The sequence below is a fragment of the Xenopus tropicalis genome, chromosome 6 (assembly GCF_000004195.4).
Source record: "Xenopus tropicalis strain Nigerian chromosome 6, UCB_Xtro_10.0, whole genome shotgun sequence".
NCBI lineage: Eukaryota > Metazoa > Chordata > Amphibia > Anura > Pipidae > Xenopus > Xenopus tropicalis.
In genome coordinates, this window is record NC_030682.2 from 146,964,358 (window position 1) to 146,984,557 (window position 20,200).

Here is a 20,200-nt window from a genome sequence, read left to right on the forward strand (position 1 = left end):
TTAACCGCCCACGACTAATCTCCCCAACATGCCGTCCCACCAGCCTCTCGAGGCAACTTCGTCGATTTCTGCAAATCGCGCCGCCACGTATGCCATCCCACCGGCGATTTACATTTTCGCCGGTGGGATGTCATATCTGGGAGTTTAGTCCCCCGCAACAAGGGAGATTTGTTGCGGGCGACTAAACTCCCTCGTGTGCCAGAGCCCTAAGGGTGAAGACACACAGAGCTACTAGTAGCAGCTAATTGTTGTGGCTACTAAAATAGACAATGCTGATCATTTAATGATAATTGTCTCTACTTGCGTTTTAGCAGAGGAAATTCTGAGGAACTGTCTATGCCAGGGAATTTTCAGGAGTTTAGTAGCTGGGAAAAAGTAGCTGCTACTAGTAGCTCTGTGTGTCTTCGCCTTAAGGGCTTACTAAGGGAATAATAAAACCTGAGCTCACCTGAGTGGAAATATAAAGGAGTGACTGCCCTGGGCATGTTGCAGGTGTAGCAGAGCCAGATATGGAGAGGGTAAAGCAAGGTGTAGATAATAACACAGTACATTATAGCTCAGTACAGTGTAGTATTGTAGTAGGGCTTTCCAAGAAAGATGTGGAGACAGAAGCCCAAGGGTGCAAAGAGTGATACGGTACAGCACTGACGGTCAGACAGTATGGTTACTGTACTTACAGCCCTGTGTGGCATCCCCAGGGCATGGGCAGGGGTGGAACTATCCAAAATGCTGTGCCACGGGGGCCCAGAGACTTTAGGTAGAGATAGGCCAGATATTGGGCAGATATTGAGGGTAATTATCTGATGGACTGGTTAGGACCCAAATCATTTTCTTGATTACTGGCCCCCTGGCGTCTTGTTTTTCCCATGACAGGTACAGTACATAGAATGAGTAACCTTGTTGTAATGCCCAGTAACACTTGCATAGCCCAGAACACCTGTATTACACAGCTTACAGTGGGCAGAATTAATTATTCATATGTAAATACAGGTATAGGACCCGTTATCCAGAATGCTCGGGACCAAGGGTATTCCAGATAAGGGGTCTTTCCTAAATTTGAATCTCCATACCTTAAGTGTACTAAAAAAAATCAATAAAAAATTAATCAAACCCAACAGGAGTGTTTTGCATTCCTTAAGGATTATTTATATCTTAATTGGGATCAGTTACTAGGTACTGTTTTATTATTACAGAGAAAAGGGAATCATTTAACCATTAAATAAACCCAATAGGGCTGTTCTGCCCCCAATAAGGGGTAATTATATCTTAGTTGGGATCAAGTACAGGTACTGTTTTATTATTACAGAGAAAAGGGAATCATTTAACCATTAAATAAACCCAATAGGGCTGTTCTGCCCCAATAAGGGGTAATTATATCTTAGTTGGGATCAAGTACAGGTACTGTTTTATTATTACAGAGAAAAGGGAATCATTTAACCATGAAATAAACCCAATAGGGCTGTTCTGCCCCCAATAAGGGGTAATTATATCTTAGTTGGGATCAAGTACAGGTACTGTTTTATTATTACAGAGAAAAGGGAATCATTTAACCATTAAATAAACCCAATAGGGCTGTTCTGCCCCAATAAGGGGTAATTCTATCTTAGTTGGGATCAAGTACAGGTACTGTTTTATTATTACAGAGAAAAGGGAATCATTTAACCATTTAATAAACCCAATAGGGCTGTTCTGCCCCAATAAGGGGTAATTATATCTTAGTTGGGATCAAGTACAGGTACTGTTTTATTATTACAGAGAAAAGGGAATCATTTAACCATTAAATAAACCCAATAGGGCTGTTCTGCCCCAATAAGGGGTAATTATATCTTAGTTGGGATCAAGTACAGGTACTGTTTTATTATTACAGAGAAAAGGGAATCATTTAACCATGAAATAAACCCAATAGGGCTGTTCTGCCCCAATAAGGGGTAATTATATCTTAGTTGGGATCAAGTACAGGTACTGTTTTATTATTACAGAGAAAAGGGAATCATTTAACCATTAAATAAACCCAATAGGGCTGTTCTGCCCCAATAAGGGGTAATTATATCTTAGTTGGGATCAAGTACAGGTACTGTTTTATTATTACAGAGAAAAGGGAATCATTTAACCATGAAATAAACCCAATAGGGCTGTTCTGCCCCAATAAGGGGTAATTATATCTTAGTTGGGATCAAGTACAGGTACTGTTTTATTATTACAGAGAAAAAGAAAATCAGTTTTAAAGTTCTGAATTATTTGATTAAAATGGAGTCTACGGGATACAGGCTTTCTGTAATTTAGAGCTTTCTGGATAATGGGTTTCCGGATAAGGGATCCCATACCTGTATACGCAAAATATACGTATCGTAACAAGCACCATCTTTATAAGACACTGTCACCAAAATATAAAGAATAAAGTATAAGAAAATGAAAAAGAAATATTAAAATAGAACATGTTTAATTTCATATTACCTCTTTGATTGTGTTATAGACATTATTTCCCTGTGGTACAAAAATGCACATTGTTCCTTACAATTAACCTCCTGCTCGTGTTTTCTTTTCCTTGAAATGGTGCCGGTGCCCACGCACAGCCTGGCGAGAGCCCCCATGTTACTGAGCTTGGCTGTGACATAAAGCAGACGCCCTGGCACAATAATAGAGCGTTGTTCAATGTGACAGTCTTGGCCGTGGGACCGTGTGGGGGGGACCCTACCCAGGAATCACACGGCTCCGCTCACCGTGCCAGTTCTTGGCTTGGGAAAGCACTAGGAACCTGTTCACAGGGAAGCCTTTCCTGTTGTGATCGATTTGCTTTCCTTTTATTGCATATCTCACAATGCTTCCTGTTTCCACTATTATTCCAAAAATTATCTCCTTTTTCTCATTTTTTTTTCTTCCTTTCAAAGACTTGTTGTTTGAAAAAGACCAGAATTAGGTTTTTGTCTCAATGTTCTTTTCTGCCTACAGAAGTAAATTAGTGCTGGATAGATAGCTTGGTAGATAAGCTTCCACTTGCTTGCGCTATATATATCATTTGTCATTTATTTCCAATTTATTCTTTCTAATTGCCTCACCAACAATTATTTTTAGTAGGGATGCACCAAACCCACTTTTTGGGGCACATTTACTAACCCACGAACGGGTCGAAATGAGTCCGATTGCGTTTTTTTCGTAATGATCGGTATTTTGCGATTTTTTCATATTTTTTGCGATTTTTTCGGCTTCTTTACGAATTTTCCGTTACCAATACGATTTTTGCGTAAAAACGCGAGTTTTTCGTAGCCATTACGAAAGTTGCGTAAAATCTAGCGATTTTTCGTAGCGTTAAAACTTGCGCAAAAAGTTGCGCTTTTTTTCGTAGCGTTAAAACTTACGCAAAACTTTGCACCATTTAAGTTTTAACGCTACGAAAAAGGCGCAACTTTTCGCGTAAGTTTTAACGCTACGAAAAAAGTCGCAAAATATTCGTTTTCAAGTCGGAACTTTTCCAATTCGGGTCGGATTCGTGGGTTAGTAAATCAGCCCCTTTGGGTTCAGCCGAACCCCCAAACCCACCCTGATGGATTTTACCGAATCCTGAACCGAATCTAAATTCTAATTAGCAGTTTGGAAGGGGTTAAAAATTGCCCCTGACCATTTAACCCTTTCTAGATGCTAATTTATGCTACTTAGGATTTGGATTTGGTTCGGCCGAAACTGAATCCTTCAAAAAAAGCCTGGATTTGGCCCGAATACCAAACCGAATCCGTGATTCGGTGCATCCCTAATTTTTAGGCTACAGTCACTTGCCTGAGCGAATAGTTTTCTGCGCAGGTATTTGGGGTCCATTATCTGGAAACCTATTAACCAGAAAAGTGCCAATGTTAAAGCAATCTTTATTTTATAATAACTCCTCCTTTCTCTTCTAATAAAAATACAGTTGTGCACTTGAGTTTAGTTCTTCACAGATTCACAGTAAAGCCAAAACAATAATATTTTTTTTTATCTCAGTTTCTCAGTAGATTTTTGGCACAGGGTTCCCAAGCATTTTTTATATTAGATGCCATATGTGTATAGAATTTTGCTACACTTTACTTCATATTAAAAAACCCCTATAACAGAATACATTGCTTTATGTCTTCAGTCTTTACTTTATTGGTAAAAATTGACTCCAGTTTTCCACTTAAGGACAGTCCAGTGAAAAGTATTCAGAGCAATGTTTTCAATATTCCAAAAGCCATAAGAAAGGGAAAAAACTAAAAGATTAGACAAGATGGGTCCATCATAACTGTATTTTTGTATCTTTTCTATATAGACATCTATGTACTTTATGTAAAAACTATGTACCTTCATGTAAAAAAAATTCAGTGAACCCCTAATTGTCCCATTACACAGGTCTCTCAATTGGCGATGTTCCGGACAGACAGCCCATCGGAATAGTCCTGACAGTTCTGGGTGTTGTGGTGTTAGACTTTTGCGCTGATGCGACAGAAGGACCCATCCGCGCTTACCTACTTGACGTGGCCGACAATGAGGAACAGGACATGGCACTTAATATCCACGCCTTCTCCGCCGGTATGTAGACATTCTACGTTACCCCGTGTGACCCATCTGCTTCTGTAAGCTACAACGTTCAGTAGAAGGGCCACTGGATAAGCATTTATCTTGTAATAATTTTCCAGGGCAAATTGGTAAATGTTGTAAAAGGGCCATTGCACCATAATCTCCTCATACAGGCCTTCTACTGTGTTTATAAAATGAATTAGAAGTTATGGCTCAAGGGCAATGGCAAACAGGGCATTTTAACCCCCATGCAAAATGACCTCCTCCGCTTTGTAGACTATGGGAATTGTCATCTTTTAAACAGTCCAATCATGTAATTGTGCAATATTTCTGTTGACACTTTGCTTTTCCCCTAGGCCTCGGTGGAGCTATTGGCTATATGCTTGGTGGACTGGACTGGACTCAGACTTTCCTTGGGAGTCTGTTTAAATCTCAAGAACAAGTGTTGTTCTTCTTTGCTGCCATTATTTTTTCGGTGTCCGTTGTGCTTCACCTTTTCAGCATCGAAGAAGAACAGTACAGCCCTCAGCAGGACCGTCTTGAAGATGAAGGGGACACCTTATCCAGCGTCAAGATGAGCAGCACCATTGCGCCCATGTCCCGATTAAATGTTATCAATGAGGACGAGGCCTACTCAACGTTCCCCGATGAAGTGCAGTCAGAGCACGACCTCAGCCTGGACTTCCTTGAGGTGGACATAGTAAGGAGTAAAAGCGACTCTGTCTTGCACGTGCCTGACGCAACTTTAGACTACGAATCAGAGCTGCTCTTTTTAAGTGATATTGAGCCTTCAATTTTTCAAGACTGTTCGTATCCAAACACCCCGCGCAGCAACAGCCAGGAACTAATGAAATCCAAATTCAACAGACTCTCCGCGTTCCTCAGGGAGAACGAGAAGGAAGAGGAAATGTTGCTTGATAATCACATTAACGAAGCCAAAGTTCCCAACGGCAGTGATTACTTACCAAAAGACAACCTGAATGGACACACAGCAATCGGCATGAAGCAATCTTGTACAGCCAACTCCATGCGCCGGAGGAGGCACATGTTCTATCGGCAGCCGTCTTATACTTTCTCATACTACGGCAAAGTTGGTTCCCACCGGTATCGATTCAGAAGGGCGAACGCCATCTTGTTGATAAAGTCGTCACGCAGCATGAATGACATTTATGATATTCAGAAGAAGCAACGGCAGAGACAGAGGCACAGAAACCAGAGTGGCGCCACCAACTCCAGTGGAGACACAGAGAGTGAGGAAGGGGAGACTGAAACCACCGTCAGGCTCCTCTGGTTGTCCATGCTGAAGATGCCCAAGGAACTCATGAGGCTGTGCGTTTGCCATCTGCTGACTTGGTTTTCAATCATCGCCGAAGCTGTATTCTACACCGATTTCATGGGACAGGTCATTTTTGAAGGTGACCCACAGGTAAAGTCATCAACATACCGAGTGCCTTGGTCTTCTCATGTATGGACCCTGCCCAACCATGTTTGTGTTTGTTTCTGCAGGCTCTGTTCAATTCAACAGAATTACATAACTACAATGCCGGTGTTCAGATGGGATGCTGGGGATTAGTGATTTATGCTGCTACTGCTGCTGTTTGCTCAGGTACTTCTTTATCCAATGTGTTGTTCTTTAACCTTTTCCATATATGTTAGTTACTGCTAAACATGTGACATTAAACTGTATTGTAACCTAATCCGCAGGGATGGACTGGGCTGCTTTTGTACCAGGGTTCCCTCCTGTTGAACCCCAGCTCTAGTGGGCCCCAGCCAATGACAATTTCCATCAGTCCTTTCTTATTTCCAATGATTGGTCTAGATGGCGCCTATTACACTTAGCAGTGGCTACATCTAATTGTTGTGAGAGTGACCCCATTAGATCAGGGTTGTATTTATAATAGGACCTGTGCCTAGGGTGGCACTTTTTGGGGGGCAGCCTTTGGGTGCCTATATTCTTTTTTTTATTTAAAAAACAATTCCCACAGCCTACACCATAGGAAATCCGGCAATGGAGCTGGGGGTGAGGGGGGTAGGGGCGTATTAAGGTCCGGTGCCTAGGGCAGAACTAGACCTAAATACACCCCTGGGTGCCCACTCCGACGCTGCTGATCCCAAGCTGTGATTTTCTTCATAGTAGGAAGGCCAGTTGACTTTTTCTCTGAAATTCATTTTGAATAAATGAAGAAAATTTAGCTCCTAGAGCTGATATAAGGATAATATGATGTTGTAATCTCTTTGAAGTGATAGTTACATGTTTCTAATGTGTCCCAATACATAGGGCATTGTTTGTCCTCAGCCCAGCGGTGATTCCATCCCCTGAGCCTCCTGCCATGCCCCCCTCGCCCCCAGAGCTTACCTTTCCTACGGCAGAGAGGTTTCAAAACCTGGAAATTCAGCTCGTAAATTTACCAGGAGTTGCTTTTGCCACCCCTGATAACTAAATTAGGTGAATTTTTCACCACATGACAGCAGCGCCCCTGCCTCAGCCCATCAGACTTTGATCTGTGCAGCTTCTATGAGAATGGAGACCACCACCAGTTAATTTCAGGGGTCTGTGGGGAGGCAGGGGGTATGGAGGCCAATAGGGAGGCACTCAGAGATCTTATTAAAGGGATAGTAGCATGTTCTAAGCTAGCTTAGTTATCATCACAGACAAGATACTGTTTAAGTATTACAGAAAGATAATAAATCTGTCAGAAATTGTGTTGACTGCCATGTATTGAAGCTTTCTGGGTAACATTTTTCCACATAATAGATCCCATACCTGTATGTTAGATTAACCGAGAGAAACAAACATTCTCATTAGGAAACAGATGTAGAGTAGAAAGTATAATGCAATCTTTAAGGATTTACTTTGGTCCGTTGCAACTTCTGTTCCGTACTGAGTTACTGTTAGTGATACCCATTAGAACCAGACCCATTAGAACCAGACCTCTGTGCCTGTACTCAGAATAAATGTAATTGCTAATGCCTTCTGCCGTCAGACACCGATCTGCAGTCTTTGGAAATGTGCGTTTAATTAGCGGAGCGAATATCAATGAAAACTTTGTTATGTCCCAAACACTGGCGCAGAATACGTGAAACGAGCGTATCATGTGGCCCACTAATTAAATAGAAAGGGCATCGCCCGCTCGGAGATAAGCCTTAGCAGATGTGCAGCCTTTCGCTTTCTTGATTCTCGATGGTGAATAAATACCATGTCTGCGCCGCCGAGCCAGTCAAGACGTTTTGAGGCCTGAAACTGATTTTCCCGGCAATATAACAAAATATTCTTATATAACTCAGTGGTGCCTGTTACACGGCCTAGTGTGGGATTACTGATGATAATCAGAGGAGAAGTGGGCAGAATGGGTTATTGTAATTAAACCGGCATTCCATTGTGCAGATGATAAAATAATCTAGTAATTAGCTAATTTGCGTCCATTTTTTATTATTGTTTATACTGAAGGAAGTTCATTCCAGTTCCAGTCCAGTTCTGTGGGTAGAACTGGCTTGTGGGAGAGGCATTCCTTTACATTGTTGTGTCTCTTCAGCTTTGTTACAGAAATACCTGGATAATTATGACTTGAGCATCAAGGTGATCTACATTCTGGGAACCCTGGGATTTTCTATTGGTACTGCAGTCATGTCCATCTTTCCTAATGTCTACGTCTCCATGATCATGATTAGCACCATGGGAATTGTGTCCATGAGTATCTCCTACTGCCCTTATGCGCTCCTTGGCCAGTACCATGAAATTAAAGAGGTGAGTAGGAAGAAATAGGACTTTTTATATCTTTATGCGTAAAGGTTTTTTTAAAAATAATTTGTACCCAGGGCACAAATAAGCACTCACCCCAAATCCCCCCCTAACTGGCCTTCAGGCTGGGCCCCCTTAGCCCATAACAAGGTTACAGATATATAGAAACATTGGGGTAACAGTCACCCCGCTATAGTTCCAGGGGTACCCAGGGCGCAAATAAGCACTCACCCCAAATCCCCCCCTAACTGGCCTTCAGGCTGGGCCCCCTTAGCCCATAACAAGGTTACAGATATATAGAAACATTGGGGTAACAGTCACCCCGCTATAGTTCCAGGGGTAACCAGGGCACAAATAAGCACTCACCCCAAATCCCCCCCTAACTGGCCTTCAGGCTGGGCCCCCTTAGCCCATAACAAGGTTACAGATATATAGAAACATTGGGGTAACAGTCACCCCGCTATAGTTCCAGGGGTACCCAGGGCACAAATAAGCTCTCACCCCAAATCCCCCCCTAACTGGCCTTCAGGCTGGGCCCCCTTAGCCCATAACAAGGTTACAGATATATAGAAACATTGGGGTAACAGTCACCCTGCTATAGTTCCAGGGGTACCCAGGGCACAAATAAGCATTCACCCCAAATCCCCCCTAACTGGCCTTCAGGCTGGGCCCCCTTAGCCCATAACAAGGTTACAGATATATAGAAACATTGGGGTAACAGTCACCCCGCTATAGTTCCAGGGGTACCCAGGGTACAAATAAGCTCTCACCCCAAATCCCCCCCTAACTGGCCTTCAGGCTGGGCCCCCTTAGCCCATAACAAGGTTACAGATATATAGAAACATTGGGGTAACAGTCACCCTGCTATAGTTCCAGGGGTACCCAGGGCACAAATAAGCACTTACCCCAGAGTACAAAAGAGCAGTTCTACGTCAATAGGGCCCCAGATTACATGCAATGCATTCTGCCAATAGTTCCCTGACCTCTAACACCCCCATAGCACAGAATGGTGTTGTGCTGATAGCAATGAACATATTGTTCTGCCTTGACAATCGTGTCAATTAATTAAACACTAATGTACTGAGAATCCATCTGTTTGATTATAGCTGAAGTTGCCCGCTGATTATTTATTACACATACACACTGGAAATCATTTTTTAATTAGTGATTGTTGATGAAATTGCTGATCCCATTCCCATGACTCCCATCTCTCTTGCAGTATATACATCACAGCCCTGGGAATTCAAAGCGAGGCTTCGGCATAGACTGCGCTATCCTGTCCTGCCAGGTTTATATCTCACAGATCCTAGTGGCCTCTGCTCTAGGCGGGGTGGTCGATGCCGTTGGGACGGTAAGGGTGATACCCTTGGTGGCATCAGTTGGATCCTTCTTGGGTTTCCTAACTGCGGCCTTCTTGGTTATCTACCCCGAAGTCCCAGACGAGTCTAAAGACGACCAGAAAAAGCAGAACCCGCCGGCGACTCCGGTCACCAATGGAGTGGATCCCGAAAAGCCGCCTGTCTTGAAACTCACCCACAAAGTAACCACAGCTTCTAAAGGTGTCGAAAGTGAATCTGCCGTTTGAGCTGCAGGTTTGTCCGACATTTTCCCCATTCCAAGCAGCCAAATTGCCCAAGGGGCCGGGATCTACGAAGATCTACGAGAGTCGCGTCGCCATTGTGTCACACATCGGCTGCGTTTGGTAAAATGCCCGGTATTGAACCTTACAATCATATCCAAATTATAAATTCAAAATAAAAAATCACTGTTTTTATATTCTGCAATGCAAATGGAGGTTTCATGCTGCATGTTTACTCTTAAGACAAGCATCGAGGTATCGAAAATTCACCTTTTAGCTGAAAATGCCGCATCTTTCTTGTTCCTCTAGGTCACAGCCCACACAATTCCCCATACATTAGGCTTGTGTTTCAGCTTTGCTCTTCGGAAAACAAAACCTCTACACCAGTCGAGTTTGACTCTTTCTAATACAGGTATCGGACCCCTTATCCGGAAACCCGTTATCCAGAAAGATCGAATTACGGAAAGCCCGTCTCCCATAGACTCCATTTTAATCAAATAATTCAGAATTTTAAAACTGATTTCCTTTTTCTCTGTAATAATAAATCAGTACCTTGTAATTGATCCCAACTAAGATATAAATAATCCTTATTGGATGCAAAACAATCCTATTGGGTTTAATTAATGTTTTATTGATTTTTTTTTAGTAGACTTAAGGTATGGAGATCCAAATTACGGAGAGACCCCTTATCCGGAATACCCTTGGTCCCAAGCATTCTGGATAATGGGTCCTATACCTGTATCAGTATGGTAGTTCTTGTTGTCTTAGGAGTCATCTTCATTGCTAATTGCTGTCGCCAAGGTTAAAGGCACATTTGCTATTTTGTTTGTGTAACACGCTTCCTAGGCCTCTAATTTTTGGAACATACAAATAACTCGCTTTTTAACGTCTAACAAATCGATCCCATATCACTACGCAGTGAAAAGGTGCCAACTAAAGGGCTTGTATCATTTAGGTTGTAGAACTCTCCTTGGCTTTGATTACAGAAACCCAGGGTTGTAGAATGCAGACTGCAGTACCACTTCTTACCACTTGTGGCCAATGGGCAGTTTTCCCAATAGGGCAGCCATGTAACAGCGCCACAATAAATCATCTAGCCAGAAATGAATGTTCTACAATGTATCACTGACAACCCCCTTTAGTGTGCACTCAGATCCGCTAGGGGTCACTAAACTTTATAGCAATACGCTTTCTCATCTCAGTGATAGGGAGGATCTATTTGTGGTGAATTGGGTGTGGGGGGTAATGGTTGGTGGTTCAGAGTCCTTAAATATTAAAAAATCCTCTGCAGAAATAAATGAGCATCAGTGAGACCATGAAAATGTATGGACGGATCCAGCAATACATTTTTCCCCAATGCCTTTTTCTGAATAAACAATCAAATATACCAGCAGGGGCTTACAGGACCCCCATAGAGGTTTGCACAGAGAGCAAGGTTTCATATGCTGCGTTTAAGATTAATGCTGTACAAATGAAAATGTTCTGCTATTGTTTTTGGCAAAGGGTAAAGATAAGTTCACTTTATTTGCTTTTCACATTGTGCTCTGGATACTTGGGGGCTCTTAGCTGTTCTGCCTCTTTGGCTTGTTCAGCATATGCCACATTAGTGTGATGGTTTATCTGAAATAAGTATTAATTCCGCCTGTTCTCAAGGGTCAAAAAGGCTCCTGGGTCTCCCAACAAATCAGTTTTGGACCTTTACAGACTGGGGTTCATATATCAGTACAGGTATGGGATCCCTTATCCGGAAACCTGTTATCCAGAAAGTTCAGAATTACGGAAAGGCTATAGACTCCATTATAAGCAAATAAAGGTTTAAAAATGATTTCCTTTTTCTCTTTAATAATAAAACAGTACCTGTACTTGATCCCAACTAAGATATAATTACCCCTTATTGGGGGCAGAACAGCCCTATTGGGTTTATTTAATGGTTAAATGATTCCCTTTTCTCTGTAATAATAAAACAGTACCTGTACTTGATCCCAACTAAGATATAATTACCCCTTATTGGGGGCAGAACAGCCCTATTGGGTTTATTTAATGGTTAAATGATTCCCCTTTCTCTGTAATAATAAAACAGTACCTGTACTTGATCCCAACTAAGATATAATTACCCCTTATTGGGGCAGAACAGCCCTATTGGGTTTATTTCATGGTTAAATGATTCCCTTTTCTCTGTAATAATAAAACAGTACCTGTACTTGATCCCAACTAAGATATAATTACCCCTTATTGGGGCAGAACAGCCCTATTGGGTTTATTTAATGGTTAAATGATTCCCTTTTCTCTGTAATAATAAAACAGTACCTGTACTTGATCCCAACTAAGATATAATTACCCCTTATTGGGGCAGAACAGCCCTATTGGGTTTATTAAATGGTTAAATGATTCCCTTTTCTCTGTAATAATAAAACAGTACCTGTACTTGATCCCAACTAAGATATAATTACCCCTTATTGGGGCAGAACAGCCCTATTGGGTTTATTTAATGGTTAAATGATTCCCTTTTCTCTGTAATAATAAAACAGTACCTGTACTTGATCCCAACTAAGATATAATTACCCCTTATTGGGGCAGAACAGCCCTATTGGGTTTATTTCATGGTTAAATGATTCCCTTTTCTCTGTAATAATAAAACAGTACCTGTACTTGATCCCAACTAAGATATAATTACCCCTTATTGGGGCAGAACAGCCCTATTGGGTTTATTTAATGGTTAAATGATTACCCTTTCTCTGTAATAATAAAACAGTACCTGTACTTGATCCCAACTAAGATATAATTACCCCTTATTGGGGCAGAACAGCCCTATTGGGTTTATTTCATGGTTAAATGATTCCCTTTTCTCTGTAATAATAAAACAGTACCTGTACTTGATCCCAACTAAGATATAATTAATCTTTATTAGAGGCAAAACAAGCCTTTTGGGTTTATTAAATATTTAAATGATTTTTTTTAGCAAACTCAAGTTATGGAGATCCAAATTAGGGAAAGATCCCTTATCCGGAAAACCCCAGGTCCCGAGCATTCTGGATAACAGGTCCCATACCTGTACTAGTCTTACAGGTATATAGGGATTACACTATAGAAAGGTCTATGTAGAAAGGCCTATAGGGATTACACTATAGAAAGAAATGTATATTATTAATGTATCAATTTAGAATTCCCAACATTCCTGATTTTAAATACTGAAGAGTTTAGGCCACACCTCTAGTTCACGCAGGCCATGCCCACTTGTAACTAGGCACATCCCTTATACTACCACAGGCTCTGCCCACTTTTTGTAAGCCCCACCCCATTTTAGGTTTTAAGATTTGGGCCTGTCCTGCTAAACTAGAGACAGTTAAGTGATACTGTAATTTATCACTAATGATTTGTCGTATGATAACAGTACATGTAACAAATCATAAGTATTCTGTTTAACAGATAATACAAAAAAAGGCTATCAATATTGTGATATTGATTTTAGCTTTTATATTTTTTTCCAATATTGAAATTCAACATCACTAGACAGATGCACGCCCAATGAGAACAGACTGGGGCCGCAAATGGGCGATGGCTTCCGCTCTTGCATAATGGGAGCTAAAATAATAAATCAACCAGGAAATGTCTTGTTGCCTTCTCATGTTCTAGTAAGGAGTTACTTTATCTCGCAAAGTGGTTTTAGATGCTTTGACCGGGGTACAATCACATATTGTAATCAATTGTATATATCCATAAGGCTACAGCAAGTAACCAATCAGAGCTTTAGAATATTCATAGGCTATAGCAAGTAACCAATCATAGCTTTAGAATATTCATAGGCTACAGCAAGTAACCAATCAGAGCTTTAGAATATTCATAGGCTACAGCAAGTAACCAATCAGAGCTTTAGAATATTCATAGGCTACAGCAAGTAACCAATCAGAGCTTTAGAATATTCATAGGCTACAGCAAGTAACCAATCAGAGCTTTAGAATATTCATAGGCTACAGCAAGTAACCAATCAGAGCTTTAGAATATTCATAGGCTACAGCAAGTAACCAATCAGAGCTTTAGAATATTCATAGGCTACAGCAAGTAACCAATCAGAGCTTTAGAATATTCATAGGCTACAGCAAGTAACCAATCAGAGCTTTAGAATATTCAGTCTAATTTCAAATGCTCATTTGGGGCTGTCACTGTAAAGTCAGTGTTAGAGTCTTGTAAGCTAACGTGTAGGCACGTAATTCACAATTAGTTATTACACTTTGATGCCAGACTGGGACACTACAGGCACCTTTATGATGTTGCTAAGCCCCTATCTGCTGGAGACCCTCTAATTGGCTCACATGACAATCATCTTTATCTACCTTTCTATTTTTTTATTTACTGATAGGGTGCCGATATATCTCCAGTAGGATCCCACACTGATTTACCTTAAACAAGAAAATGCAGGGAAGCGGCAGAAATATTTGTGAGATTTAGGTGTAGTTGACCTCAAAATATGGGATAGATGTGGGTATTCTGAAAAAATGTGCAGCTGGAATCGGTATCTTTCAGTCTTTTGCCTTTATAGAGCATATAAACCTATATAGACTATGGCAGGGAACTCTGAGTATCACTCGTGTATTATAAGGGATAATGTACCCCCTACTGTAAATGATAAGGATATTAGCAGTCACTGAGGGGTTCTGTGCCCATATAAAGGCACAAGGCTGCAGGCTGAGTTATACAGGGAACTCTGAGTATCACTCATGTATTATAAGGGATAATGTACCCCCTACTGTAAATGATAAGGATATTAGCAGTCACTGAGGGGTTCTGTGCCCATATAAAGGCACAAGGCTGCAGGCTGAGTTATACAGGGAACTCTGAGTATCACTCGTGTATTATAAGGGATAATGTACCCCCTACTGTAAATGATAAGGATATTAGCAGTCACTGAGGGGTTCTGTGCCCATATAAAGGCACAAGGCTGCAGGCTGAGTTATACAGGGAACTCTGAGTATCACTCATGTATTATAAGGGATAATGTACCCCCTACTGTAAATGATAAGGATATTAGCAGTCACTGAGGGGTTCTGTGCCCATATAAAGGCACAAGGCTGCAGGCTGAGTTATACAGGGAACTCTGACTATCACTCATGTATTATAAGGGATAATGTACCCCCTACTGTAAATGATAAGGATAGCAGTCACTGAGGGGTTCTGTGCCCATATAAAGGCAAAAGGCTGCAGGCTGAGTTATACAGGGAAATCTGAGTATCACTCATGTATTATAAGGGATAATGTACCCCCTACTGTAAATGATAAGGATATTAGCAGTCACTGAGGGGTTCTGTGCCCCCCATATAAAGGCACAAGGCTGCAGGCTGAGTTATACAGGGAACTCTGAGTATCACTCATGTATTATAAGAGATAATGAACCCCCTACTGTAAATGATAAGGATATTAGCAGTCACTGAGGGGTTCTGTGCCCATATAAAGGCACAAGGCTGCAGGCTGAGTTATACAGGGAACTCTGAGTATCACTCATGTATTATATGGGATAATGTACCCCCTACTGTATATGATAAGGATATTAGCAGTCACTGAGGGGTTCTGTGCCCATATAAAGGCACAAGGCTGCAGGCTGAGTTATACAGGGAACTCTGAGTATCACTCATGTATTATATGGGATAATGTACCCCCTACTGTAAATGATAAGGACATTAGCAGTCACTGGGCCCATATAAAGGCACAAGTACCCCATATAGTAAAATATAAGGATATTAAATCACCTAGGAATCCCATGACCATATTAGAATACAAGTCGAGCACACAGAATATCCTTGTATTTTTACAACAGAGGGTACCTTTTTTCTTATAATGCAAAAGTTTTAATTAGTCATGTGACACAGGGGACATCACTGACCGCTAATTTTAACCAATGGCATCATATTAAAGCTGTTAATTAGCGTATAGTTCCAGGTAATTCATAGCTATTGTGTGTTCTCTGACTTGAAAAAAATCTCTTAAGGTCCCCACATTGACTCTGTGTGTTAGAACAATAAGGTTTAATGCCAATACTGCAATAATAAGCTATATTCATTGAGTTTTTCCTTATAACGACTGCCTTTTACAAGAGCAGAGAGATCTCATACAAGTCTATGTGCTCATGGAAAAACGCTCGTACTTGAATGAATGTTGAAGAAATGTTTGTCTTAAATATGCCGTATGTTACTGATATTCTGACTTGTTCCATGGTATTTGCAGTTTGCCTTGATGCTCGGTGCACTATATCTGCACTTAAAGTGAAATGACTTTAGTTAGCTGCTAATGCTAATTGCAAGAATTAGAAATGATGATAAAAAAAGGATACTCTTTTGTATTTATTCATTTATAGGAATGTTATTTGCATGTTATGACAATTAGCATTACTACTGATAAAGCTTTAGACCTCAGTAAAGGAAAGCTATTAACGTGGCATGGTGATTACATTTATCAAGCCGCACATCTGAACTTGTCCTTTGTGGGAATTTTATAAAAATGCACATTACTCCTGCGCTAACTGGACCTTACTGAGCTAATAAATAGTGAATACTCCAAGCTAGTGTCTGGTGCCTATAGTAGCAGTGGGGGGATAATAGCCTCTGGGAAGGGACTGGGGCTGTGGGATAGCAGGTATAGTAGGGAGAGATGGTGCCTATAGTAGCAGTGGGGGGATAATAGCCTCTGGGAAGGGACTGGGGCTGTGGGATAGCAGGTATAGTAGGGAGAGATGGTGCCTATAGTAGCAGTGGGGGGATAATAGCCTCTGGGAAGGGACTGGGGCTGTGGGATAGCATGTATAGTAGGGAGAGATGGTGCCTATAGTAGCAGTGGGGGGATAATAGCCTCTGGGAAGGGACTGGGGCTGTGGGATAGCAGGTATAGTAGGGAGAGATGGTGCCTATAGTAGCAGTGGGGGGATAATAGCCTCTGGGAAGGGACTGGGGCTGTGGGATAGCATGTATAGTAGGGAGAGATGGTGCCTATAGTAGCAGTGGGGGGATAATAGCCTCTGGGAAGGGACTGGGGCTGTGGGATAGCAGGTATAGTAGGGAGAGATGGTGCCTATAGTAGCAGTGGGGGGATAATAGCCTCTGGGAAGGGACTGGGGCTGTGGGATAGCAGGTATAGTAGGGAGAGATGGTGCCTATAGTAGCAGTGGGGGGATAATAGCCTCTGGGAAGGGACTGGGGCTGTGGGATAGCAGGTATAGTAGGGAGAGATGGTGCCTATAGTAGCAGTGGGGGGATAATAGCCTCTGGGAAGGGACTAGGGCTGTGGGATAGCAGGTATAATAGGAAGAGATGGTGCCTATAGTAGCAGAGGGGGATAATAGCCTCTGGGAAGGGACTGGGGCTGTGGGATAGCAGGTATAGTAGGGAGAGATGGTGCCTATAGTAGCAGTGGGGGATAATAGCCTCTGGGAAGGGACTGGGGCTGTGGGATAGCAGGTATAGTAGGGAGAGATGGTGCCTATAGTAGCAGTGGGGGGATAATAGCCTCTGGGAAGGGATTGGGGCTGTGGCATAGCAGGTATAGTAGGGAGAGATGGTGCCTATAGTAGCAGTGGGGGGATAATAGCCTCTGGGAAGGGACTGGGGCTGTGGGATAGCAGGTATAGTAGGGAGAGATGGTGCCTATAGTAGCAGTGGGGGGGATAATAGCCTCTGGGAAGGGACTGGGGCTGTGGGATAGCAGGTATAGTAGGGAGAGATGGTGCCTATAGTAGCAGTGGGGGGGATAATAGCCTCTGGGAAGGGACTGGGGCTGTGGGATAGTAGGTATAGTAGGGAGAGATGGTGCCTATAGTAGCAGTGGGGGATAATAGCCTCTGGGAAGGGACTGGGGCTGTGGGATAGCAGGTATAGTAGGGAGAGATGGTGCCTATAGTAGCAGTGGGGGGATAATAGCCTCTGGGAAGGGACTGGGGCTGTGGGATAGCAGGTATAGTAGGGAGAGATGGTGCCTATAGTAGCAGTGGGGGGATAATAGCCTCTGGGAAGGGACTGGGGCTGTGGGATAGCAGGTATAGTAGGGAGAGATGGTGCCTATAGTAGCAGTGGGGGGATAATAGCCTCTGGGAAGGGACTGGGGCTGTGGGATAGCAGGTATAGTAGGGAGAGATGGTGCCTATAGTAGCAGTGGGGGGTTAATAGGGAGAGATGGTAAACTGAAATGATGAATCAGCCTGTATGGCCCAATAGCTATACCTGCACCATGTAACAGTAAGGTCCTGCATCTTTTTCTATGTCTTCCATTTGGGCAAATTAGTTCATTATCAAGACTTTTAAAATGTCAATCCCCCCCCAATATTATAAATATAATATATCATATATAAATGAAAATAAGGAATAATATAATTTCTTGTTCCTGTATGAGGGATAAGGTTGGGGTGGGGCATAGTGCTATTAAAAAGTTCTATTGGTCCAAAATGTGGAAGTGGGCGTTGCTATAAATGGAGAGTGGCGCTGAATGTTTTTGGGAATGTAAGGCTCCCTTAAACTAGTTTTGGGCTATCATCCCTTAAGCCATGTTAGTTACTATGTACAAAGTGCTTCTGTCAGTGCCTCCTTTATAATCCTATTATTATAAAGTGCTGCTTTAGGAAATATTTTAATGTCTCGCATTTTCTAGCCAAGCTGCAAGATACTCCAGCGCTGTGTAATGCAGGGAACGCATGGTGCATTAGTAACCTATATATACGCGCATGTGGGGGCGGCTGCATGAACGCTCCCCCCGTACTCACAGCCGCACAGAGGAGGGATTGCATGGCAGGCCGGGGAAGGCAAAACCAATGTAGCTTTCACTTTAAATGATGCTAGTGATGTATAAGGTCTCAGCTGCCCTAATGCCACTTAAATACAGCAACATGTGATTAACATCCCCACCAACTACATGGATAGGTCAGTAGGAGCTGGAGGGTTAGTAGAAATATATAGTGAATAATATACCCCCCTATTGTGAAATATAAGGATTGGCCCTGTGCCTTTATATGGTCCTAGAACTCCAAGGTGACTACTAATATCCTCATATTTTACAGCTGGAGGTACGTTATTTATTATGATGCATGAATAAAGTACCCCTATTGTAACAAATAGGGATATTATAACCCCCCGAGGAGTTCCTTATAATATATAGTGAATAAAGTGCCCCCTATTGTAACATATAGGGATATTATAAGCCCCCGAGGGGTTCCTTATAATATATAGTGAATAAAGTACCCCCTATTGTAACATATAGGGATATTATAAGTCCCCGAGGGGTTCCATGACCATATAAAGGGACGAGTCCTTGTGCTTTTATACAGGTCACAGAACTAGAGGTGACTTCTAATAGCCTCATATTTATTATAGTATACAGGTATAGGACCCGTTATCCAGAATGCTCGGGAGCAAGTATATTCCGGATAAGGAGTATTTCCGTAATTTGGATCTCCATATCTTAAGTCTAGTAAAAAAATCAATAAAACATTAATTAAACCCAATAATTATTTTGCATCCAATAAGGATTAATTATATCTTAGATGGAATCAAGTACAATGTTCTGTTTTATTATTACAGAGAAAAGGAAAATTTAATTATTTGATTAAAATGGAGTCTATGGGAGACGGGCTTTCCATAGTTAGAATCTTTCTGGATATCGGGTTTCCGGATAACGGACCCCATACCTGTACAAGCTTTAGTGGGTCACGTGTCAAAAATAACATCACTAAGCTCTGATTATAACTGATGACATCACTAAGCATCGTTTATAAGGATATCGTTTATAAGGATATCGTTTATAAGGAAATGACCCAAATGTATATTATAAGGATTATAATTTATAGATAATTCTTGGCTCTTGTGTATTATATATACAGGACACAGACACTGACCAACAAAGACCGTCTTACAATAAACACCCTGTCTGTCATACTGTCTCTTAGTTCTTTTTAAGCGCTTTATTTTTAGATTTTTTTTTTGTAGTTAGTGTAGATAGGCACACAAAGAGTGGGGAGTAGAAGAATTTGGTTTGCAGCTTTGAAATATCAAGAGTGATTATTTTAGTTTAGGTGGGTTGTGCTGTGGTTAGGGGGTTCCACTCCTCTGTAGTGCTCCTTTAATGCTTACTGTGCAGTGGGCCTGGGGTGCAGTACTGTAGGGGGTAAAGGCACCAGGTTGTGTCCTTATTTTGGGAGAGTCTGATTGAGACATGGGGTGGAGAAAAGGTATTGGTGATGGGGGATAGGGGCCTGGTATCTTCATTATACAGGGATATTGTACAGATCATGACTTGCTGTCATGTACAAATGTATTATAGGAGCTTACACTCTAATATAAACTGCAATTGCACCTTTTCTTTTCTACTGTAGCTTTGCATTCTGGCAT

At 41.8% G+C, this 20,200-nt stretch overlaps 1 protein-coding gene across 5 annotated transcripts in view; it reads left to right on the forward strand.

The window, feature by feature from the left end:
- slc45a4 (solute carrier family 45 member 4) overlaps positions 1–10,053 on the forward strand; it is a 72,769-nt gene extending 62,716 nt beyond the window's left edge. For all 5 annotated transcript variants that reach the window (XM_004915023.4, XM_031903804.1, XM_004915024.4 and 2 more), the window contains exons 4-8: positions 4,357–4,536; positions 4,881–5,950; positions 6,031–6,130; positions 8,058–8,269; positions 9,483–10,053. In XM_004915023.4, the coding sequence (XP_004915080.1) occupies positions 4,357–4,536; positions 4,881–5,950; positions 6,031–6,130; positions 8,058–8,269; positions 9,483–9,848 (1,928 nt within the window). In that variant the 3' untranslated portion in view covers positions 9,849–10,053. The remainder of the gene's footprint in view (positions 1–4,356; positions 4,537–4,880; positions 5,951–6,030; positions 6,131–8,057; positions 8,270–9,482) is intronic.
- The last annotated feature ends 10,147 nt before the right edge of the window (positions 10,054–20,200 follow it).